This window comes from Polypterus senegalus, chromosome 1 (genome assembly GCF_016835505.1).
Source record: "Polypterus senegalus isolate Bchr_013 chromosome 1, ASM1683550v1, whole genome shotgun sequence".
NCBI classification, from domain to species: domain Eukaryota; kingdom Metazoa; phylum Chordata; class Cladistia; order Polypteriformes; family Polypteridae; genus Polypterus; species Polypterus senegalus.
Window position 1 is genome coordinate 180,589,314 of NC_053154.1, and position 14,204 is coordinate 180,603,517.

Genomic DNA, 14,204 nt, shown 5'->3' on the forward strand with positions numbered 1-14,204 from the left:
AGAACTAGCATATAATGCAATAATGCCTCATTCTTAATGCTACAGCTACTTTGTTAAAAAAAAAAATTGTAAACCTCTTCTGAAATGCTCTGCTTAGGAATTTAGCTTGGACTCTCTTCTCTTAATCTCTTTAGTGGATGAAGCTGCCCTGGAGTGTAACCCTGGATTGATTCGGCCTGCCTTTGTTGCTCCCACCCCACCTAGCATGCACATTTTTCCATTAATGCCTTATGATGGAGTATCATTTACAATCAGCGCTGTGACCTCCCAAACCAGGTGAAAAAAATGATTAGCTTTTCATCTTCTTTGTGGTTATTACGGGTTGTTGCATGAAAGATAAAGTTAAACGTTTTTGTAGGTTGAGCTTCCCAGGTCTCTCCAGGTAATGTTCTAATCATGTCAGCCAACTTGCCGCAATGGAGTAATAAGTTAATGACTGCCAACTTATCATAAACATTTGGAAGCAAAAAAAAATCTTAGGCTTCAACATAAAAATGCATTTGCCCTACAAGATAAGGGACTGGCTGCAGACCTGCCATTAGTGGTCTGCAGACAGACTCTTTTGGGGAGAAACTGTGATGTATTTAAGGAGCCTGGTCTAATAAGTGATATGTGAATATTTTAAATACTCATTTAAAGAGATTGAACGCTACTTTGGAGCTTTTTTTTCATTAGCTGAAAAAGGAACATTCACTTTATTGGGTATAGCAACATGATCAGTGTAAATTGTTCAGCAGCTTTTTCACAAAACAACTACAGTACAATGATAATAATAACTAGAAACACTTAGACCTCCAGTCTATGAAGAAAGGTAGTTCATACCCCTCTTACTAAACACAGCACCTCAGGCCACTTTCCTGAGGGTACCTCAGCCTTTTTCGCTCCCTAATGATGTGTATGAATGTCTTGCCAATTAAAAATGATCAGTCAGCCTGGGCAATGCATCTCACCACATATCCACAAGGACGAAAGATAGTTCATGCACCTTTCACAAAGCACAGCACTCAAAGGTCTCTCTGCTGTGGTTGCCGTAATGCCTTTCACCACCATTTTATGTTGGCCCAGGCCTTTTACAGACAGAAATGCCACATGTTCACGTGGCTGTTCTATTTTTTCCAGCCATATCATGTGGCTAAACCACCATTCACCATGCAAAGCACTGGAAGCCCAATAACATGCCAGAAGAAGGCCATACCTCCAATTATTTGCTTATGTACGACTTTCCATTGCACTTGGAGTGTATTGACTGGTGTTTGCTGTGAAAACGAACAGTTTGCTTGTGCAATTTGCTTTGTTGTCAGGAGAACTCATTGTGGTTCCATTCCTGTCAGAAATACAGCGTGCCTGCTGGTATTTTTCCACATCTCTGTTTGTCATGAGAAGAACCCAAAGCCCAATTTCATGGCCTAAGTAGCTCACATGACCAATTCATGGGTTGCATTACACATATCATGGCATAAGCTTGTAATAGAGACCAAGATTAAGGTTCAAGGCACAGTGTGCCTTAAGGTTTTATGTGACAAATTGCGGAGGAAAAAAACTGGCACCCCCACAGGGTGCCCTGTTTTCCCAATGAAATGGAGGCAATAAAACATAGCCAGACGAAAGTGTCAATCAATCATCTTTATTTTCTAAGTCTTGCAAGAGGTAACCCTTACAGCAGCACAAGCACCTAATTAGCAAGTGTTACAAAGCAGGACCCTGTACTGCACTTTATTTATACACTTAATTGATTAGATTACAATTCCAAGGAATTCATTACATAATTTAAAAGACCTTTAATATTATTGGTTACATCCAGTGCAATGCAATGTAAGGAAGCTGGTTTCCTTTTAATAGCACACCTACGTCACATACTAGGTTCACACCGAACCAGGGTTCAAATTCAACTTCTATGAGATAAACAACTGTTATCACTTTATTTATATATTTATATAGATAATAATCCTCCAACCATAGCAACACAAGAGACACAAATGCCAAAAAAACCAAAATTAGACGATCAATACGATAATATGAAGATAGCCTTTGAAAATGTTGTTAAATATTTAATGTGTAAGTATTTCCCAAATGGACTTCCATTAAAACTTTCACTAAAACTTTCATTAAAACTTGGAAAACATAATTTTCTATGTTTCACTGAGTTGATTGATCACAATCTTCACTTGTTTGTTTCCAATTTTTGTGTTCTCCTCATATATTGACATGGACACATTAAAAATGAATCATGGGCCAGTGTTTAAAGATGATTATTATACTTTGATTTCACTGAATTTTCTGATTGTATTAGGCTTCTAATTTTATATCAGGGACCTAGTTAAACCACACATCCGACAGGTTTCTATCTCCAGCTCACTATGTGACCATGAGCAATCTGTCTATAGTACAATCATTAAAAAAAATCGAAACAGCTGTAATCTCGATCTAAGTCACCTTCGATAAAGGAATCATCTAAAATGTTACATTATAAAGTTAATTACTGACTTTTGGCTCAAGGGTCTCCAGTACCAAGTACACTCTGGAGCTGCCATGTTTTTAAACACAATGCCTGTTATTAACATTAGAGAAATCTAATAACAATCTTCCTCTTGTTTTTCTCCACACTCCTCTGAGTATCCCCAAAAACTAATGTTTTTCTTGAGACGATTCTTGTGTCCCCTGTTTTTGAGGAAACACTTGTCCATTTTTGAGCAAAATCTAAGCATCCTGTGTTGGGCTATTAATTAATCCTACTCTTGAACCAGCACCGATCCAAAAGCCATAGTGTATTCTGTGCCACTTTCAAACAGTTTTTTATTGCTAATGTGTAATATGTCCACATCCACCTTTCATTATTTCTGACCATCAAATTTAACTTTGGAAGTGGTAAACCTCTATGATGCCTGTGTTTCTCTAGACTGTTGCCAATTAGGTCACTAGACACTTCTCAGCAAACATTTCCCCAGGCCTGGCTCCAGGAATAATTCTCAGTGTGATAATTTAGAGTGAGGTTTGCTTTGTTTTAGTATATATAACTGTAAAGAACATTGAGTATTTAAGTGCCTCCAAAGAAAAGTCCAGGAAAGTCAGTTTGCAGTATAGCGAAATATAGTATTAAACTCCTTCGTATAATGTCCACAACTGAGTTAATCACTAGTGCAGGGTGCCATTAGGAAGCTAGCCAGGCTCAATTTTTCCAATTAGAGGTGTTTAGCCAAGTAGCTGTTTTGATAAACTCTGCCTTTTTGGGTTTTAAATAGAATCTCAAATTTCACCATTCTGGGGCCTCCTGGACTACAGAATTCCTTGCTGTGGTTTAATAAGAGACAAGATTTTGATATAACATCTGCCAATGTGTCCTGGACAAGAATCACAGTCTATCAGCCCATCTATATTTCAGTGTGTTTTTCTGCCAACATTGACAGGTAAAATCTTCATTCATTTAGACAAAAATACAGCATAACATCATTTTTATGATTAATGCAAAATCTGATTTGAAATACTATACCCGAGTTTTCATTCAAGATTACATATAATGATGTGACATCTATTATGTATGACTGGTAATTTTATTTTTCATAGGTTTCAGTCGGTACCATGGTGCATATGGATCCAGCAAAGTAAGTCATTTTAGTGCCTTCTATCAGCGTTCTAAGGCTACATTGTTGCTGAAGTGGAAATGAAAAGTTATGCACTTCCCCTCCCACCTACACAGTATATGTTCTTAGAGTGCTTGTAGTTCTACTATAAACATGTGTTGTCTGTGTACTCATGGCCACCATTTTAATACAAGTTAAAAAGTTACCAATAAAAGAACATCTATCTGCATTTGTCATACATTTTTAATCCACACAATTTTGCATAGAGCATAAACAATGCATTACATTAAGTGCTATGCTGCTAGTCCGGTTTGTGATATTTTTTAACTGTCATATATCATATGATTTATTTCAGTACCAGCTGCAGCCCCCCCTCCTGGATCAGGTAAGAATGTCTGCCTTTTTCTACTAAGCACACAGTGTCCTGCAATGATTTAATTGCTTGCCTGTTCAATACCCCAAACATGATCTGCTACACAAGCTTCTTCACATGTGAAGGAAAACTATTTTATAACTAAATAAGTTAAGTATGACTGTGTGACTCAGTAGTACATCTGGCAAAATTAACCTAAAGATTGAATTCCTAGGATCCTTCCAGTTACCATTTAACAAAGACTGTTTTTTAGTTGGCAAAATCCCTTTGTGTGTTATCCCAAAGCATGCTTTTAAACGATTAGGAAAATTATTTTGAAGACTCACTTGCTGAGAGAAACAAAAAATTTTAACACATTATGGTCTGAGCAGAAGACATGCCCAAAGCATGTGACCAGTAAAGCATGTTTTTAATGATTCCAAGTTGAAATCATGGGACAGAAAGTCATAATCAATTATAAGAACAAATTGAAATTTATTTATAGAGCAAATTTCATTTATTGATTCTAGGTCATAGTGATTTACAAAAAATAATAGACCAATTACCATAAAAATATATATACAAATAATTAGACAGTATATTACTGTCAAGGTATAAACAGACTGTGATTATCCAGGTTGGCTTCTGCTGCCGTATGCCCTTAATCCCAGGGTTGTTGATAGTCGTGCACCAAGATGAGTCAGAGCAATGAGGAGAATAAGCAGACATGAGGTAGGTGCAAAATGTGCAAAGTGCTTTAATTTAAACAAACAGTGTTCCAAAATATAGTGCAGTGCTTCTTCCTTTATAAATAAATAAATAAACCATAAAATAAGTATCTGTGTAAAGGTGAAAAGTGAATAAATAAAACAATCAATAATTCTTAAAATGAGGCTAAAATCCTACAGGCAGAATCTATTAATCCATAAAAAAGTGAGTCTTGGTGCTTCTCTCTAAAACTAACGTTTCCTCCACTTTACTTTACAGCAAGAGCAGATAACCACTGAAAGGTGCAGTCAACCTTTAAATCAGGTTTGGGTGCTGCTCCAAGCCTTACTCCTTCCTTTCATAAACTGCAGTCTCTCTGGCCTCTGGCGGAATGACTCGGAGTGGTAGACAATCCCTGCTCCCTGGTGCACTCACTAGACCCCTCTGACCCCACGAGCATTGGCCACATGCTGTTTTCCAGGGCTCACTTCCCCAATTGCCTGCCTTCTCTCCACATTTACATTGGCTCTGTTCTGATTCTGCTTCTCTCCTTTTCCTTTCACATTCATTTTGGCTTTAACCTCTGATCACTCCCTCCTTCTCCGATGCTTTATTATTCTTTCTGTGCCCTATTCACTGCCCAGTCTCTTCTTTAAGACTTCCATTGAGTGGAGGCACTTCAATGACAGACTCTGGAGCCGTAACAAGGGAACTGGCAACTGTGCATATCTGCACATGAATGTGGGGCTCGCCATCTCCCCAACAACACACAGAGCCACTCTGCACCACTACCTCATGCACTGGCTCCCATGCATGGAGCCTGAGCAGTCTGTATTTATTAAAAATTGTGCATCACCAAGAACCAAAATGCATCTTACCAGACAAACACTAGTAAGCTATGGTATTAAAAATGATGACAATAATTGAAGAATAATGCCACCCAGCATATCCTGGGTGTTCTATGTTTACATTAAGTCGCTAAAATTCATGAAATACTAGAACCCAGGTGATGCCAGAGTTTTGTCAATTAAACTGATATTCCATAAGATTATTGGGAAGCCTCAATTATGGTACAGTGCAGATTAGCACCACAGCAGGTTCTTAATAATGAAAAAGGTAAAGAGAAAGAATTATACTGAAAGAATGGCAAAAAACTTGAGTAAGGTGATGGTCACAGAACAGAGAGACCCTATTTAATGCTGCTAGCCAAATTTAAAAAAAAAATAAAAATATTTGTCACTCACTGATCCAAACATACAATGTTCAAATTTTTTTTCAGGAATGTGTGGCCAAGGTGTAGGGGGTCAGTCACAGAAATGATTAGAGTTGCCATGCTTGTGACAACAAAGGAACACTTTAAGCAATAAAGTCTAATACACATTCTTGATACTCTATTTCTAGATGTAAAGATAAACTTCCTAGTTGTTTTTCAGCTCATAGCAGTTGTCCTGGATGGGGTTTTGACATTTTTACAGATGCAGCATCAATCAACAGTTGCCTGTACCCTCATTGTAGCCTCAGGCTGCATAATATCCTCTTAATGTCCCTCCAGTTTCATCAATAGTTATGTTTTGCATTGGTTTGTAACATATTATTCTCTACAAAAAAGTGTACTGTTTCTTTGATATAGCAACAAACCTGTTAGTGTTATCTGATCTGAGTATGCAACTGCTGTCAAACTGTTGTGACTGTGGGTAATTTAAAATTGGTGGCCACTCTTGTGGCAAATGATATTGCTTTCCTCTACTCTGTCATATTTTTATATGTAATACTGGCACACTTCCCAAATCATATCTAACAACAATAGTTTCACAGCAGATGTGCTCTCAAATCATATGATTTTTTTCCATAATGATATTTCTTATACAGTAAAGTTCCACATTGCATCAGTGCTTCTGGCTACGGTCACAGTATAACATATGTTGCTTGTCAGCATCAAACAAGGAAAACTATTTATGTTGTATTTTCATGCATTGTTTGGCCCATTGTGTTTGTAAAAAATATTGTGAGCCTGCCACTTTCCAGCATTGTGCTGTTCACTTGTGTCTTTGTGTACGCTGTGCAATGTTTTGTTTGTGCCAGGTGGAAACCATTTCAGGCTGTGGGTTAATTACTCCAAGTTGTCTGAAAAACATCAAAATGGCTTTCTGGATAATTATATGCTAGGTTTCACCTAACAGAACTTGCTTTTTGGGGAGGAGTGGTTGTGGTTGGGGCTACTTTTAGAATATTGTATTCTGTATTCTTAATAGCCTATGTAGTGAAATTCATATCACTGGGAGATGACAGCATCAAGCATGTTGCTCAATAATTGAAATAAAGATTTTATTGTAAATTGTCCATGCAACAATAAATCTGAATTGAACTGATTAAAATGGCCACCTGCATAGTATTACTAAGTCCACAAGGCCAATTTAAATTCAACATTGCATGTTTTCTGTAGCAGGTTGTGTGCGCATGAGGAAAAAGTGAACTGAGAAAATGAAAAAGGCAGAATTTGCATTACAGCTAAGCTACGATGGAACAGAATGAAGTGCCATAACCCAGTTATTGAATTTCATAGTGCATAATAAGTAACACTTGATGAGAATGACTGGATGACAGTGTTTTGAGTGATTAAAAGTAATAACTTTCATTGTTTCATGTTGTTAGTCATTCATTCAAACCCTTCTGGCTTTATCTATAAACTAGCCTCCATTTTTGTCGAAGACAGGTTATAGAATAATTAAAACATATTTGCTTTCTCATACCCTACATGTACCTTCAGTGCCTTTCCTCTGTATTTGCACATGTGTGAACGTCTCTTTAATGGCAATCCCTCTCTTGAGTGCATTACCGTAAAGGTGGCTTCTCAGACTTGTTTGTAAGGCTCCTTTCTCACCTCCTGCCCAGTCCAGCCAAAAAGTACTACCAAATTTCAAACGTTTATTCTACAAAAATGCTATTAGATAATATAAATTTCCTTATGATACAAGAAAGGGTATAAAAAATAGATTTTTTTTGACTCTGTGTTAAAAATGAGGCCTTCAAGGTGGTGGTCATCATTAGCAATTGCACTCTTCAAGACAAGATTTCTGAATGCTAATTTCGTGGCAAATAGCGTTCTTGAAGGCTTCAAGGTTTTGAGGTTGGTGTGTATACCTTTGACAGCCCCACAAGAAGAAATCACACAGAGCAAGATCAGGTGAACATGAAGACCACCCGACATCGCCGCGCAGGGAGATCAACTTCCCTGGAAATATCTCCCACAAAACTTGCGTGGATCTCTGGGCCGTATGAGCTGTTGCTTCATCCTGTTGAAACAAGGCATCCACCACATCCATTTCTTCCATTTGGGGCTGCAAAAGTTCTCTAGCATTTCAATGTAATATAAGAAGTGACTGTGACTGTTGCTTCCCCCTCCTCAAAAAAGTAAGGGCCTACAATACCAAATTCTGCAGTGGTGCACCAAACTGTAAAATGTTCACTGTGCACGGGTTTCTGATGAAGTTCACAAGGGTTAGTTTTAGCCCAATAGTGAAAGTTTTGCTTATTTATGAAACCATTCAAATGGAAATGTGCCTCATTGCTGCACATGACAATAACATCTCGATGAACAGTTTGCAGAATGTTCGCTCACAACTCTCTACGGCTCTCCCAGTCTCTCTCAGTGAGTTCCTGCATTACCATCATTTTGTATGAGTGGGAATTAAGGTCCTCATGCAAAACCCTCCTCAGAGATGTGTTGAATATGTTTGAGGCAGAAGCATATTTCTGCGCTGAATGTCTAGGAGATAGCTTGGATGTTTTCAGTCGTTTGTGAAGTCGGAGGATGGCCTGGAGATTTTGTGTTCAATGTTGTACCAGTCTGTCCAAATTTAGCCACCCACTGAAGAATTGTTTTCTGATTCAGGACATCACCATTAGGAGGAATTCTGAAGTGCGTTCAGAAGGCGTGTTGCGTAATGATGATGGATTCATTGTTTTTAAAGTACGTGTCAACAGCAAAAGCGTGGTGCGCACCAGACCAAGGCATGTTGCCAACTGAAAATTGCAAGGGATCACCTGTTAAAGGACCCCCACCCCAGCCCACTCGGCTGGCGGTACCTCATGCAATGATCTTGAGAAATGTGGTACTTCATTTTAGGTCACCCTGTACTTTCTTTGAAGGCAACATTCTCAGTGTGGCCCTGTACTCCCCTCATGCTTCTCACGCTCATACTTTCTCTTTTGTTGCATTACCTATGCCAAAAATTTGCTCTAAGGGACCTGGAAACACAGACCTTTGTGTTTTATTATATAGCATATATACAGTATATAGATAGTTGAGTTTTATTATCTGATCCCTCTTCTCCATGCTTTTTCCTTGTTTAGTTTAAGAAAAAATACTGTTCATTGATTCTGATTAACTCGTTACTAGGATTAGTTTTGTCTGAAGAGAAGTCTCAGTTTTCAGAATATTTAAAAATCATTATTATTTAGGCATTTCATAGTTGTACATTTTCTCTGTACATTCATGTGCCAGGTCAAGATCAAATCAGAAGTAATTAAATATTAATCTGAAATGATATCATTAATAGGAAGGAACATTTATTGATGTGAATATGGTTGGTGCAATTTGTGATTATGATAGTGTGTAGGACCTGCTGAGGGTGGCTATTTCACACCTATCTGAATAATAATGTCCCTCATTAACATTACTTTATCACTGTTTCTATCAGTTATTTGGACAGAAGGTGATAAACCTGAGAATAAAGAATATTCCCCTGGAGGTGCTGTTATAGTGGCCTAAGAAAGTTAAAAATTGGAATCTGCAGAATAGGAAGAAAAGTTCCTGGTCTTATAAACCCTATTCCAAGTGATTCACAATGCAGAAAAATATTTCTGTATTAAAAATATACTACATTTACTCTGGTATAAAAATCAACAGGGAAGAGAAATATTGTTAAATCAATCTGAAATGATTTTACTGCCATATGTGTAGAACTTTGTTAGTTTGTGATATGAGGAAATGTCACTGAGCATTGCTCGTATGAAAGTTGGTTAAAGAAGGAAATTTCTTTTATGCTGAATCTCTCTTAAAATGTGACTTTCCAGGGTGTTTGTATATCCATTAGTATGATTTTAATTATGTTTCATAGTAGACAAATTTAAAAAAATGTGCCTTGAAAATAAATTTAATATTTGAAAAAAAATTATTTTTGAAACTTAATTATTTTATCCATATTAAACATTACATTGTTTATGCCCTAGCAATACAGTGCCTGGAGACAGAAATGAAGTTCATATTGGCTCGGACCACACTCCCAAACATCTACGAGCATGACCTGCAACTCAATGACCCATCATGCAACATCACTGGCAATGCAACTCACTTCCTGCTGGATATACCACTGTTAGGTTGTGGGACAAAGATCCAGGTAGAGCCTTTTTCATGTTTCGAAGGCTTAAGCATAGGGGACAATGTATTTCAGCTCTGCCAAGCTTCAGGTTTAAAAATGGTGTGAGATGAGATTGTTGCGTATTCTTTCTTGCTTTCTTCAATACCTTAAAAGAATGTAAAATTACAGTTATTTTACTTTTTTCTTTTTTTCCCCTATGTCAACCAATCATCATCAATATATCAGTCAAACATATCACATCAGAGATCCACAGCTCTTGGGTCTCTGGTTTACACCATCCCATCCAATGCTTGGCATTGTACAGTATATGGTGATCTTAGGCATTGATGCTGCTGTTCAACCATGGAAGCCCTTTGCATAAAGCTCCTGATGAAGAGTTCTTGTGCTGATGTTATCTCCAAAGGCGGTTTGTAACTCTGCTGAAAGTGATACAACATAGGAAAGGCGATTTTTATGCGCTATCCGCTTCAGCCCTTGGCAACCCCACTCTGGGAGTATGCATGGTCTACCACTTTTTGGCCAAGCTGTTGTTTTTCATTAAATGTTGCCACTTCACATTAATAGCACTTAACGTTGACTGGGGCAGGTCTAGCAGAGCGAAAATTTCACATACTGACTTGTGGCAAAGGTGGCATTCTATGATAGCGCCACATCAAAAGTCACTATGCTCTTCAGTAGGACTCATTTTGCTGCCGATGTTTGTCAATGGAAACTGCATGGCTATGTGTTGATTTTATGCACCTGGTAACAATGGGTGCAGCTCATACACCAGAGATCAATAATTTGGAAGGGGAGTCTACATACTTTTGGTCATAGTGTTTATTGACGCATATCTATGAAGACAGTGAGGTATACAATATTATGTTTAATATTTAAATAGTGTTTCATTTTTCCAAAAATGCAAAGAAATGGGTAAAATGTATAAATCTTCAAAGTAAAACTATTTTTGCTAGGTTTTACGAAGTTGCTGTGAAAAATAAACATTGGAGTGGGAGTTACAGTATTTTACCACAACTTAAATAATATCATTTTTAAAAGGTGAAAGGAAGAACTGCAAGTACAAACAAGCTGTATCTCTTAGAGTGGTAGTTTTCTGAATGAAAGGTAAATACTGATCTATAATTGGGACTCCTTGCCAAATTTTCTTTCTACTTTTATGTTCTTATTAAATTAAAAATACTGTAAAGTTTTGACTGTTATGGACATTGCTTGATGATCAATGTGGAGATTTATATTTTGAATTTCCTTTTTACTGGTAGCACAATAAACGCATTTCTTAAATGACTATTGCTTTATGAAAGTAGTCTTACAAAAAATAAGAAATAAGATATGAATTAACTGTAATACAGATCACTTGAAGTCTCACTTGCCCATGATCTTGCTTTTTGGCAGGTGGAAGATGCATACTTTGTTTTCATCAACACTCTCATGACGCGGACACTGTATGGAGTAATAACACGTCTTCCAACATTACGTTTACCGATTACATGCCATTATCAATCAATGGATCATGTTGGAAACAATATGACTGTGTCCACGTACGTCTCTGATAAGGCTTTTGGTAACTTCAGCATTCATATTGAGTTTAAGCAATCCAGCCTGAGTCGTTCCAGAACTGGCCTAATCCAGTCTCCCTTAAGGGTGGCAAGTAATGAAATTCTCTACTTATACGTCTTTGCCAACACACCAGTTCCCAAAGTGGATCTCATAGTGCAGTCGTGCTGGACTTCTCAAGACAACAATGCCACTACAGGCACCACCTTCATAAAACAAGGGTAAGAACTGAAGCAACAATAATGATAAATATTGTAAGTAGTAATACAAGGATAGTGCCAGCAGTCACAGGAGTACTTATGACATTTAAGAATATATATGAAAAGATCTATTTTACTTCTATTCTCTAGATTTTATGTTTTTCATTTTGCAGATTCAGCCCTCCACTAACTCCATGATATTCATATAAGTGTGTTTGTATACTGTATATATACACACATAAACTCTTAGTAGCCTCTTTTTTAGGCAGGCCGTTATAGCAGCACATAGTATTAGCTTTGTGTCCAGAATAGTCTGAATTCTATTAGGAACGGATTAGGGATTTTAGTTCATTGACTGGCTTAATGGTATCACACAGTTCCTGCAGAGTTTTTAGTCATCCATAACCCTCATCACCCCAAATGTGATCTGTTGGATTGAGATCGGGAAACTGTGCAGGCCATTGGTGTAAACTGTGGTCTCTCTCAAGTTCACATAGCCAACTTTAGATAATGTGTGATTTGTTGCAATGTCTTGCTAGAAGTATCCATTTGTAAAAGGATAGACTGTGGCCATTAAAGAATACAAGAATGTTTAACAGCAATGCTTAAGTAATATCTGGCATTCAGATGACGCTCAACTAGTACTAGCGGGCCTAATGGTTCCCATTAAAACATGCCTCACACCATCACAATATCAGGATCAGAATAAACCTAATATATGAAACAGAATGGATCCGTGGAGTCACGCTATTTATGCCAAAATCTGAATTTACCATCAGCATATTTCAGCAGTAATCAAGATTTGTCAGATGAGGTAACATTTTTTGCAGTGTTCAGTCATGCAGTTTTTCTAATCATGTGCCCACTGTAGCCTGATCATCCTGTTTTTAAAAGTGAGGCCTAGTGTGTTCTTCTGCTGCTGTTGCCAATTTTCTTCAATGTCCAATATGTGGTGCTTTGAGAGATACCCCTCTATAGTCTGAATTCTTCTTCAACCTTTCACATTTGGAAAGTTTTTTACCAACAGAACTGTCACTCACTGGATCTTTTTGTTTATCACGCTAATCTTTTTTGACTGTATAATCTGTATTGGGTGAAATTTCAGGTAGGCTACTATTTCTGAGATTTCAGAACCCCCACATCACCAATCATACAGAGGTCAATGTTTTTTAGAACAGATGACTGGCATGTTTCTAATGTTTGATTAAATTACACCTAAACCTCTTAAACATATCCCCATGCTAGACAACTAAGTTGCAGGCACATGATTGCCTTTTTTTTATATATAAGGTATATACTGTATATATACTGTAGCATAGTCTATATATATAGATAAGTATTGTGACAATCTAAGTTTTCAAAACAATTCACGTGCATCAATAGTTAGCTGCGATGACAATGATTCATTCCTTCAGAAACTCTTACACTCTTTCTTTTAATGAGGTTGCAGGTTCCTGGCACTCTACAAACTATAGTAACTAGCCAGTGAAAAAATATCCACCAGAGGAACGTGAACATCATGTGAAAGTAAACAAACACCATTGACAACTTAGTTATAGTGTGCCCCTTTCAAAAATTCTCAGCAATTGAATGCATTAATCAATTTTGCTTCATGATCAGATGCTGCAGTACCTTACCCCTTGAAGAGTCAGGGCCTATAGATTACTAGAAGCAGATGATGTGATCAGTGGGCAGCCTGCCCAATAATGTCAGTAGTAGGGGAAACACTGTGTACTGATTGTCAGATAGCAACTGCTTTCCAGTTCTTCCACTACTATTTCTGTTTTCCTTTGACTTATAATTATTTTTGACAGCTTGTATATCACACCTGAAAATCTGCTTTGATGTGCTGTTGCTTGCAAACTATAGTCATGCTTACACAAAACTATGATTTTATGTCTATCAAAGTGTATTATTCTAGTCTTTATCTTGAGGCATCTCAGTATTTTTGGTTACTGTCCTGAACATCCATTAATGTGTTGTGATGTGCTGTTGGTGGAACAGCTTGGTTGCCTTAAAAAACAATTCTGTGCTGTTGTAGCCATGCCGCAGACTTTTTGGAAAGCACAAAAAGTGCAGTGGGGGAAATACTGTAAATATTGAATATGTCAACTTTTATTTTAGTAAATATATTTCCAATGAGGCTATTCACATCACATTCTCACCAGACATTGGTATTAACTTAAGAAATCCACAAATATTCACAACATTAAAGGCCATAAATAAAGCAATGTTTAATAAAATGGAATGGCACATGTTAAAAGTATTGAACATTTAATACTTAATGGAGAAGCCGTACTTATTCCCCCACTGTACTTGTCTTCATTTTGCTATGTTTATTTGTGTTTATTCAAATGCTATATACCATGCCTATATTACTGCCTAGAAAATTAGCTTTAAAAGTAACTTTTGCTCTGTTCTAGTAATATTA

General features: G+C 37.2%; 1 protein-coding gene across 1 annotated transcript in view; it reads left to right on the top strand.

Moving 5' to 3' along the window:
* LOC120535815 overlaps positions 1–14,204 on the top strand; it is a 45,929-nt gene that overhangs the window by 18,916 nt on the left and 12,809 nt on the right. Inside the window, exons 6-11 of the mRNA XM_039763911.1 lie at positions 135–276; positions 3,240–3,404; positions 3,562–3,599; positions 3,934–3,963; positions 9,871–10,037; positions 11,412–11,794. Coding sequence (XP_039619845.1) covers positions 135–276; positions 3,240–3,404; positions 3,562–3,599; positions 3,934–3,963; positions 9,871–10,037; positions 11,412–11,794 — 925 coding nt within the window. The remainder of the gene's footprint in view (positions 1–134; positions 277–3,239; positions 3,405–3,561; positions 3,600–3,933; positions 3,964–9,870; positions 10,038–11,411; positions 11,795–14,204) is intronic.